Source organism: Sapajus apella, unplaced genomic scaffold, assembly GCF_009761245.1.
Source record: "Sapajus apella isolate SASKATOON/1434 unplaced genomic scaffold, GSC_monkey_1.0 scaffold69, whole genome shotgun sequence".
Classification (NCBI taxonomy): domain Eukaryota; kingdom Metazoa; phylum Chordata; class Mammalia; order Primates; family Cebidae; genus Sapajus; species Sapajus apella.
Genome location: NW_022437009.1, coordinates 9,174,307 through 9,185,729, shown reverse-complemented (window position 1 = coordinate 9,185,729; position 11,423 = coordinate 9,174,307). Strand labels below are relative to the sequence as shown.

The 11,423-nt window shown below is 41.0% G+C and overlaps 1 protein-coding gene and 1 long non-coding RNA gene across 3 annotated transcripts in view; one reads left to right on the top strand and one right to left on the bottom strand.

Annotated features, from left to right (window-relative positions):
- Nucleotides 1-8,616, top strand: part of CD53 (CD53 molecule) — a 29,191-nt gene extending 20,575 nt beyond the window's left edge. The window contains exons 4-10 of one of the 2 annotated variants that reach the window (XM_032249792.1): nt 822-901; nt 1,779-1,967; nt 3,326-3,400; nt 3,962-4,057; nt 5,642-5,722; nt 6,782-6,865; nt 7,779-8,616. In XM_032249792.1, coding sequence (XP_032105683.1) covers nt 839-901; nt 1,779-1,967; nt 3,326-3,400; nt 3,962-4,057; nt 5,642-5,722; nt 6,782-6,865; nt 7,779-7,850 — 660 coding nt within the window. In that variant the 5' untranslated portion in view covers nt 822-838 and the 3' untranslated portion in view covers nt 7,851-8,616. The remainder of the gene's footprint in view (nt 1-821; nt 902-1,778; nt 1,968-3,325; nt 3,401-3,961; nt 4,058-5,641; nt 5,723-6,781; nt 6,866-7,778) is intronic. The other variant, XM_032249791.1, reaches the window with a different exon arrangement.
- On the bottom strand, nt 8,104-9,629 carry LOC116531131. Its single transcript, XR_004260284.1, has 2 exons — nt 8,458-9,629; nt 8,104-8,411 (listed from the first exon to the last, which is right to left on the bottom strand). It is a non-coding gene; the product is annotated as an uncharacterized LOC116531131 (long non-coding RNA).
- Nucleotides 9,630-11,423: the final 1,794 nt, after the last annotated feature.

Here is an 11,423-nt window from a genome sequence, read left to right as displayed (position 1 = left end):
TAAGTTTTTTTTTTTTTTTTTTTTTTTTTTTTTTTTTTTGTGGAGAATGGGGTCTTGCTATATTGCCCAGTCAGGTCTCAAACTCCTGGGCTCAAGCTATCCTCCTGCCTCTGCCTCCCTAAGAGCTGGGATTACAGGCATGAGCCACAGTGCCCGGCTATCTCTGCTGTAAGACTGTTATCTTCTGAAGCATAGCTACGGCTTAGTCATGGTTGCATCTTCCACAACATCTAAAACAGAAAACATTATAAATGTTTCTGCAATAAAATAATAAACGAGGCATGGCTATGTTCCCCCCACGTTCACGTGGAGAAGTTTAATGATCAGATGTAGTGTGTGCATGAATTACAGAGTATTTAAGAAACTGGCTGATGAAGCTGTTGGCTTTCTTGATGGCTGATTGACCAGTCCATCCCTGACTTCAAGGGCTTGAGTAAGTGCCCAGGCACTAGTCACTAATGCTGCAGATGGAGCTAAAGCACTGGACTGGTCTTTGTCATTGTGACGCATCGCCTTCTAAGAACGGCTCTATTGTTTTCTTCTACAATGCTTAATTCAATATTAATTGAATTAATATTGCTTAATTCAATATTAAGCATTGTTGGTCTGCTGAACTGGGAAAAAAGTGAATGTCTTAAGATGAGCCAGTTGACATTTCAGTTCAGAAACTAGGAGAGCAGAGAGTTTGGAGAAACTTTCCAGAGGAGAGCCATAGCTCAAACCCAAGGTAACACTAGAGATCCCTGAACATTTGTGCACACCGATCTCTGGTGCTACCTTACAGAGCCAGGTAACTTACTTTCTTCTTCCTTATTCCTTAGGGTAAGAATATCACAGCATGGGCATGAGTAGCTTGAAACTGCTGAAGTATGTCCTGTTTTTCTTCAACTTGCTGTTTTGGGTAAGTGTGTCTCTTCTGAGCATGGTTAAGTTCACCTTTCTGCAGCTAAGTTCTCCTCTCTTCTCTACTGAAGAGGCTGGTGTCAGGTAAAATGCATGCATGTTTGGGTCATGGCCAGTGCAACCATCCTAGAAACAAAAGAATAATAATTTTTCCCCTCTTCCTGCCACAGAATAAACCTGAAAAATGGAAAGGTACTAATGCAGTTATTAATGGAGGCGCTGCTTCTTTCTGAGGGCTTTAGTTTACTACCACTCATAGCTAACATGTATAGCTGAGAAACCTGAGACTGTGTGCTCTGGGTATTAAGTGCCTCTGTTTTTCTTGTCTTTGTTTCTAGATTCCTTGAAACAACAAGTGATTGAAAGGAAAGTCACCCTTTCTGGGGAGGTTTCACTGTACAAAATCCAGCAATTGAATTTCAGATATAGGATGGGTTGGTACTCATGTATACATGAGAAGATTTTTATAAGTTTGGCTTCTCTAGTTTTCTACCTAGAAAGATGAGCTTCCTCAAGCAGGGCATCTTCTCTACATGGTCATGGTTTCCATGGGGAAAGCCATGTGTGAGCAACTGAAAAGATAAGGAGCACCGAGTTAGACCGATATATAGTGAAGATATTGTGTGGCTCACAGGAGTGATCTTTCCTTGGTTTCTGGAAATGGGTAGGAAGAGTTGTGAGTAGGTCTCCACATGAAAAAGCTGGGATTGCCTCTCCAAGGTACGCATGGAAAAGTTCAGTAAAGAAATTATTCATCAGACTCTTGATTGAACCAATTAAAAATAAAGTGATTCTGATCTCAAGGAAGTGAAAATAGGAGGACATATCCAAGAAACACGTTTTGCTTCAGGATGTTGGGGGATTCTTCCTTTCAGATCTGTGGCTGCTGCCTTTTGGGCTTTGGGATCTACCTGCTGATCCACAACAACTTCGGAGTGCTCTTCCATAACCTCCCCTCCCTCACGCTGGGCAATGTGTTCATCATCGTGGGCTCCATTATCATGGTAGTTGCCTTCCTGGGCTGCATGGGCTCTATCAAGGAGAACAAGTGCCTGCTTATGTCGGTGAGTCCTTACAGCAGATGTGGTGCCCAAGTTGGGGAGATGGTGCCGAAGTCCCAGGCAAGATATTTCTTGGTAGATCACTTACAGGCACAGAGAGATCATAGCAAAATGCGATTGGTACCTCAGATCAGCCAAGTCTGTCCAGACCAACAGTATATTATGTATAACTAGGGTCCCAAGGACAGGTGAGAGAGGACATTGCTATCCTCCCTGGTAGCCATTTTATACTGCTAATAATGACCTTTGCCATTATTATAATTCCCCTTCAGAGCATTTTATTTTTCCTTCATTTCTGGATGAAATCAGGTGTCATCTATCTTCCAAAATCCTCCTCATGCTAGCTATTATTATGTACTTTCAGGATCTGACTCAAGAGTCACTAACTGATGGAAAAATAATTTCCAAACTCTTTCTTCCCCAAATGGCAGAGGATGCTTTCTTAGCTCATATCTGCACAAGGTACTCCGTAGAGAGACCCAGTTTAGGTGAGGGCTCTGGCTGCAGCCACTGAGGTCTAAGCAGAGCGCCTGTAGAGCACTGAGCTCTACATTTCTCTCGTGTTCCCCGAACAGAGCTTGGTGTAACAGCGCCCCTTTACCAATAGGTGTGGGTTTCCAATCACCTTGGTTCTTTCTTAAGTCATCTTTTTCTCCATTATGGGTTAAGTCTTAAACTGAAGCCAAGAGAAGGAATAAGGAAAAAAAAAAAAAAAAACCGTTCCTCTTCTCAGTTCTCAGACTAATGGCAGAGATGGAAGATAATGGACATGCAGTAAATGTTTTAAGCAGTCAAAATTAATGTTGGGGTAAAAAAGGTGAAGGAGAAGGAATAAGCGAAAATTTTTTCTATTGTGTGTTATTAGCATAAAGGGAGTAAGGATCTAAAGCTGGAAACAAATATGAGTTAGACTCATGGCTAGAGTCCTTCTTTCTCCCTACTGTACAGGGCTCCTTTTAGCCACTACCAGCAGTCCTCCAGCCAGAAGTGTCCCTGATCTTGTAGAAAGGACCAGGCTCCAGATGATTTAGTTTACTGACCTTTTGCTTAACTGCTTCAATAGGCAGATGTCAAAATTGCTTAACTTACTCAACAGATGGTGTTGTGTGTGTGTTATGCGTATAGTGCTCTGATAGGCACAGCAGGTAGGAGAGAACAAAGAAGACAGTTGATCTGCCCTCTAGAGTCTAATTGTAGAAAAAGAACACATATTTCCGCAAAACAAAAGAAGGCTTACCATGGCCTAAGGAGGCAGAACAGGAACATCTCGCACGTGTGCAAATGCCCCTGGACGCTCCCAGGGCTGAGTGGGAGTGGGAGAATAGAGATCAGTGTGTGAAAATGTCTCTGCTTTGTCCCAGTTCTTCATCTTGCTGCTGATTATCCTCCTTGCTGAGGTGATCTTGGCCATCCTGCTCTTTGTATATGAACAGAAGGTAAGTTATAAAGGGCATAGCTTATTGCCTTAATACTGAAAGTGGGGAGTATGCAGTGGAGAAGTTGGTACAAAATAAGTCCTATAATAGAGATAGAAATGAAGTGGAAGGATAGAGGAAAGAGAGAGTAATAGTCATTGGGGGGAGAAAAAATTTTATGAAAGAGATTGTGCCTGAGTGGTGTCTTGAGGGATGCCTGGAAGGAGCAGTAAAACACGTGTGTCTTCCTCTGCTTGCTTTCGTCTGTGTATTTGGCAGGAGAGAATGTCTGCCTCAGTGCCTAAGGATAGCCCGTGCTTTAATTGCCCCTTTTTCTCTCTTGTAAAGCCAGAGCTCTGGAAGGAAGCAAGCCTACTAAATACTTCTTCCTTCAATGCCACCTCACGCTCAGGATCTCAGGATGTTTGCCCATAGATAAATACCCTCTCCTCACCCTTAGTTCTGAGGGGACCCGTTGGAAGGGAAGAGCAAGTACAACCACTAGCCTATACTGGAAATTCCTTAGTTCTTGAACTCACCTGCTTTTTACCATGTCTCCTCTACTGGAATGTGCCTGCCCAGCTGAATGAGTATGTGGCTCAGGGTCTGACCGACAGCATCGACCATTACCACTTGGACAATAGCACCAAGGCAGCGTGGGATTCCATCCAGTCATTTGTGAGTAAAGGTGGAATCCTCTTCAGATCAGCCCAGACTTTATTTTCAAGCCTAAATCCCTGGGGGCTAGTTCTTTTTTCTGGAAGTTTCAGAATCTAAGGTCCACATCCCTGAGGTCCAGAATAATGCCTTGGCTATCACACACAGGGGAGCCCAGGAATTAGTCTGATTAGTACAAAGTTATCTACATTTCTCTCTTTCATCCTTTTCTAATGCGAATAGGTGTATTATCTAAGTTCTACTAGGATGTGAAGAAGACTCAGACACAGCAAACTGGATTAGTTTATGTATTTTCCAAAATTTTACTGAAAACAGTATTGTATAATACAAGAAATTGCCATTGAATTCTTGAGTTGCCCAAATCAGGCTTGTTACCTGGCCTACCAACACCCCATTCGCCATGTGCCATTTCTACCCACAAACACGAATATAGATATATACAGCATATACAAGCTCTGTGTTCCTGAGCTGATGTGTTGGGAGATGAAGATGGAGCCTTGCACCAGTATAATCTCTGTTGTCTCAAAACAATACCACTATGACCGCATGGCAGCTTGGTATGGAGTAGAAGAAATGGCACAGGAATTAGAGCCTCGAGACGAGAATTGGGTGGCCTTGGGGAAGTCATTTAACTTCTTTAGATTTCCAATTCTTTATGTTTTCAATTCAGTTTAGAAAACTTTTTATTATATAATTTTTAGAAATATACAAACGTAAAGAGAAAAACAGAAAAATGAATGTCCCAACTCTTCAATAGTTAACATTTTGCCAGTGTCATCTCATCTAATTCCCTATATGTTAAAGTAAATACTAGACAATATATCATTTCACCCACTAAATATAAAAGAACTTCTTTTTAATACACCTAAAATTTTACTTAATACCACCCATAAAGTCTATAATTAAATTTCCCTAATTTTCTCAAAAATTTTTAATTGATTTGTTCAAATCAAGATCTTAACAAAGCCTATGTGTTTATATTTGAATGACATGTCTCTCTATTTCTTTTTTTAATCTGTAGTACCCCTCTTTGCTCTTGCTCTTTGTGCAAAGAAATTTGGCTATTTGTTCTATAGACTTCTTCACTCTCTAGGTCTGGCTAGTTGCTTCCTCAAGTATTTTGGTATCGGGGAGTCTCTGGCTGCATAAGCCCCATCTTAGAAGTGTGATGGGTTTTTGTTTTGTGATAAGATTGCCATAGCTATCATTTCCTGTTGTATCATGTAAGCAGGTACATATGTCTGATGGTCTCACTTTCTGTGATCTTAAGACTTAAGCTCTTGGTGGGTCCAAGGGTAGTCAGCCTAATCCCTCCATTATGCAGTCCCTGGGTGCCTTACTCTTGATCTGTAAAATGTGACCAGATTAAGCACAGGGGTCTCTACTCCACAAGGGGTCTTATGTGAATGAAATGGTATAACAGATTAGAAAGCACTTTGTTTCAAGGAGACCATAGTAAACAGGCCAATTCTGAACTTCCGCTATAGAGTCAGATCTGAAGGGCCACCTTTTCCTCTAAGGTCCACAGCTTTTTTTTCACTGTTAACTTTCTAACCATCATTGTTTTGGGGGTTTGGCTTTTAGCTGCAGTGTTGTGGTATAAATGGCACGCGTGATTGGACCAGTGGCCCACCAGCATCATGCCCCTCAGATCCAAAAGTGGAGGTAATTTTGTTGGCAATGTTTCTGTTATTGACATCTTGGTTTAAATGTTTAAATTGGAAACTGTGGTCATAGAGGATCTAGACCTTCTATCCAGAAGCAGGGCACCTTTAATAAAAGAGAGGCCAGGGTGACAACCTCTGGTAATTAGAAAAGTCAGAACAACATAGGAACAGACTCATTTACACTAGAGACACTGTGATTGATCTTGCTACACTAGACTATTACATTAGAGGGGAATAGTTTGTGTGAAAGTGAAAGAGGGCTGTGTCTAGATATTTCTTAAGCAAGAAGTAGGTATCCTTATGGTTAAAAGTGAAATTTATAGGATTGAGATAGAAAAGTTTCTTCCTCTCCCTCTTTCTCTTGAAGATGGCAGAATTCAGCCCCTTAGGGAAGTGAATCATAAGTGAATGAGTAAGGAGTTGTGTGAGAGGGAGTTAGTGGAACTGCTGAAACAACCTAATTAATTTGGACATCCAGAACAGGCTCTGAGAAGAAGCCAAAACCATCTTCCAACTAAACCAAATCCCTGAGGTCTTGTCTCCTCATGTTACCTGCCCCTGAAGGTGTCTGGAAATCTCTAGAATTTTTCAGGTTTGTGGAGAAAGACTAGGACACCCACTGACCAACAGCTGCCCTGGTGCCTGGTAGGGCTATAATGGATTTATTAACTGTTGAAGCAGAAAGTGAAATGCAAACCAATTTTAGGATTGCATACCCTCTATTCCCATTTGTTAATCTCAGGTCAGCACTGAGTGTTGAAAGACAGTAGGACATCAGTTACTGACCTGCCTCTTAGAAGTTAGTTTAACTCAGTGGGTAAGGATCTAGGACTTCTATATTAAGTACCACTGTAATGATAACAACAGCAGAAAAGTCTCTAGTTTAATATTTCCCACTTTATGCCTGTTTCTTCATTTATGCAAAGAAAATGAAAATATGATACCTAAGTATCTTTGTATTATGAAACGTAAAATGCAAACCGCTGTATCTTCCAAGTAATCCTCTTGATATGGCAGAATTGTAGAGAGTATCATTTGTAACTGAAATTTTTTCTAGGGTTGCTATGCGAAAGCCAAACTGTGGTTTCACTCCAATTTCCTGTATATCGGAATCATTACCATCTGTGTATGTGTGATCGAGGTAAGAGCTTAACCACAGGGTTGTTGTGAGGATTACATGAGTTAAGTCAGGTAAGGTTTCAGAATTGTACCGGGTACACAGTATGTACACAATAAATGTTAGCTATTTTTACTAGCATCTGAGTTCCACAACCAAGTAGAAAATAATGTAATGAATAATTTGGTTCAAGGTATATAGAAATTGTGCTATAAGAACATCTCTCTGGTCAATTTATTCCTCAGAGATATGAGTGATTCACATGATTCACAGTCAAACAAAAGGCCACCAAGGAGAATCCCACTTTGATCCCTCCCTCAGCTGGTCTGAAAAAGATGAATTGATAAGAATTTTATTTGAAAAACTGACCTTGCATGCTAAGGGATTGATGACGAAAATTATAATCAATTTTCTCTGTTTCTGTGCTCAGTTTGACAAGTGATGGGTAAATTGAAGGTCGTTTTTTGTCCTTTTTAATAAAAAAAAATTAAAATAATGTGATATTTCTACCATTTTTCTACCCAAGTGTTGGGTATATCATAGATTAGTTAAAACCCAATCAGGAAGCTGAGATAAAATGATTTTCCTCTGCTTGAAAACGAAGGAGGCACAGAGCATGGAGAGAGATAACTCATTGCACAGTGTTCAGTGAGCAGAATATGACGACCCTAGCAGCAGGGCTTCTGTGACTTCCTCAGAAGACAAACATGGTCCAATACTTTACAGCCTATTATCTTGTCATCACTGACCCCATTTCTGTCCCCACTGCTATTCTTTAACTAAAGGAGAGAAGTCCTGAGAGAGACTTAAAAGTAATGCTGGGAAGGGTGGTTTCAGTGTGAGGGAAACATTCCTTTTCTCAGGGGCCAATCCCAGGAGTTGTGAAGAAAATGACTTTTCTTATGAAGACTTCATATTTTCCCAACTCTTTTCACAGGTGTTGGGGATGTCCTTTGCACTGACCCTGAACTGCCAGATTGATAAAACCAGCCAGAGCCTAGGGCTATGATCTGCAATTTCCCTGTGTTGGAGAGACTTGTTTCATCTCTGGAAATGCAAAACCGTTTATAGCATGAAGCCCTAAATGATCTCCTGCTGGATTGTCCTCCTCCCATCTTGTCCCTTTTTAGGTCCCTGTCAAAAAATCAGAGAAGAGGGCATTGGCCAGGCACATCCCATCTCAGGCAGCAAAACAATCTTTCACCCACTAATGGCAGCAGCCATGTCTGTCAACGTGGCGAGACTAGTATCTGAGCATTTTCTAGACATGGGAGGCAAAGAGAAACTGGAAGGCCCAAGGTCAAAGGGTGAGCCCAGGACATGAATTTTTGCATCTTCCCATTGTCCAGTTAGTCTCCAGCCTCTAAATCATGCCCAGTCTTCTCCTCAAAGTCAAGGAAGAGACAAGTTGAAGAGAGCTCTGGGGCCAGGCTCACTGGAACACCATTGTCAAAACTCTGTTTCTGTCTGACTGAGAGCTGTGGCTACAGGAATTATCTTGCCCTTTCTCCAAAGGGCAAGATCTCATTTCAATTTCTTTAACAGAGTGCCTTATTGATGTTTTCTAAGTCTTTCCAGAAAAAACAAACAAACAAACAAACAAAAAAAAAAACAACAAAAAAAAAACTATCCAGTGATTTATATCCTGACTTCAACCAGTCACTTAGCTGATAATCACAGTAAGAAGACTTCTGGTATTATCTCTCTATCAGATAAGATTTTGTTAATGTACTATTTTACTTTTCAATAAATAAAACAGCTTATTATCTCAATCACAACATTCCTACATATCAAACACTCCTTCTATAACCCAGCTTGATTACCCTGATTAATACACCAAACCAGGTGTATTAACCATCTACTGCTGCATAACCAATTACTTCAAAATTTAGTGGCTGAGGACAACAAACATTTATTATCTCATGGTCTTTGTGGGTCAGGAATCTAGGAGTGGCTTCGCTGGGTGATTCTGGTTCACAGTCTCTCACATAGCTGCAATCAACATGTCAGTTTGGGCTGCAGTCATCTGAAGGCTCAACTAGAAGTGGATCTGTTTTCAAGCTCTCTCATTTGGCTGTTGGCAAGCCTCAGATATTTGCCATTTGTGCCTTTCCACATGGCTTCCTTATGACATAGAAGCTGGCCTCCCCCCATATGAAGACATCCAAGAAAGATCATGAGATTCAGCACCCAAAACAGAAGCCACAGTTGTTTTTTTTTTCTATAACCTCAGATGTGCCATCACATCAGTTCTGCCATATAGTGTTTTTTAAAGGTGAGTTGAAATGTTCAGCTCACACACACACACACATACACACACAAGATTATAGACAAGCGTGTAATCTATAAGGGATAGAGATCATTGGAGGTCATCTAAGAGGTTGCCAACCATATCTTGTTCTTTGGTCAAAAAAAGAAGCTAAATTGAATTATCTGTAAGACAAATTGAATTGTCTACATATAACCACACTTTGTAAAGCAGAATATATGACCATATCTAATACGGAACCAAATGTAGAGAAGTCAGAGAAAGGGGTAGAGAAAAACTGCTTTATGTTCTTAAAATTTTGTGTATCATCTTCCCTCTCCCTTTCAGAAAATTGGTCATTTCAGTAGCAGTCTATAGAAAAACGTACCACTTTTGCATTTTTCCAAGACAAAGAAGTAGCAAAGGAGACTCTGTCTCTCCCTCTCTCTTTTCAGATGAAGTCTCACTCTGTTGCCCAGGCAGAAGTGCAGGGGCCTGATCTTGGCTCACTGTAACCTCTGCTTCCCTAGTTCAAGCAATTCTCCTGCCTCAGTCTCCTGAATAACTGGGATTACAGGCACAGAATACCATACCCAACTAATCTTTGTATTTTCAGTAGAGATGGGGTTTCCCCATGTTGGCCAGGCTCGTCTCAAGCTCCTGACCTCAGATGATCCACCTGCCTCGGCCTCCCAAAGTGCTGGGATTATAGGCGTGAACCACCATCCGTGATGAGACATTCTCTTAAGTATCACAAGTTTCAAAAGTATCTCACGTCAAACATGCACAAAATGAAACTTACCTTTCTATCTTCCAAAACCGCTTCTCTTCCTTGTTCCCCATATCAGTGAGTGATAACATCACCCACATTGTTTTCCTAGCCAGGAATCTAAGATTTGTCCTTAACTCTAGCCTGTCCTTTACTCCCAAAAACAAGGCACAGTCATTCATGAAGCTCTAATGATTCACTACCAAATATCAAATGCATTCATTCTCCCTATTTCATTTCTTGCCTGTATTCCTTCAATAGTCTTCTATCTGCTCTCCTAGTATTCACCATTGGCCCCGATCTACACTATTCTGCACATAAGCAGCCAAAGTAATATTTCTAAAACATAAATATAATAATTTTTATGCTTGAAACTCTTCAATGACTCTGTTATTCTTAGGATAAAGTCTAGATTTTTTCTTTATTATAGCTGTCAAGCCCTACATGAGGTGACCCACTCTTAGCTCTCTAGCCTTCCTCTTGCCATTCTCGTTTTGTTTTACTCAGCAAAAGAATACAGAACATAGTGCATCTTAAGAGAAGCATGCTTAGATTTACCTTTTAAATGGGTACATGTAAACCTCTCATAATTAGGCTTTGTGAACAAAGCCAAGAAACATCCCTTAATTAGCATGCTCCCACTTGCTTACAGAGATCAAATCAAATCAATCACTGAAAAAAGAAAGAAATACAGACAGAAAGGAAGAAAGAATTCTAAGGAATAAATTTCAGGCGTTAAAAAGTGATCTCATATGGAAGGTCTGAAATACAAGAAGGATCAAAGAGAAAAGAAGAGGTACGTATGTGGAAAATATAAATGACCACTGATTTTATAGAAGTTTTAATAATTTATTCCTTAAGAAAAAAAAGATAGAATTAGAGTGAGATGGTGGAATAGAATACCCCAATTTCCCCTCCCCACCCAAGGACGCCAATTTGACAATTATCTAACACAAAAAAAGGCACCTTAGTAAGAACCGAAAATCAGGTGAGTCTTCATGATACCTGCTGTTTATGTTGTATCATTGAAAGTTGCACTGAAGAGGTGAATAAAACTGTTCTGAGGTCTCTAATGCCACCCCCAGCAGCAGTAGCATGGTGCGGAGAGTGTCTCTGGGTGCTGGGGGAGGGAGAACATAGCAATTGTGAGTCACTGAATTCAGTGCCCTCCCATTAGAGCAGAAAAGAAACTGGACAAAGCCCTGCTAATGCCTGCCCATAGAGGGAGCATTTAAATCAGCCCTAACCAGAGAAAAATTGCCAGTTTCAATCGTCGAAACCTGAGTTCCTGCAAACTTTATCACCAAGGGCTACAGTGCTATATGTCTCTAAGTAAATGGAAAGGCAGTCTAGGCCATAAGGACTGCAAATCTTAGGTGAGTCCTAGTGTTGAACCACGCCCGGAGACAGTGGACTGGAAGGGGCATGTGATCTACTAAGACACCAGCTGCTGTGGCTAAGGGTGTGCTGGCATCACCCCTCCACTAACCCCAGGCTGCACAGCTCACAGCTCCAAAAGAGACGCCTTCCTTCTGCTTAAGGAGAGGAGAGGGAAGAAAGGAGGA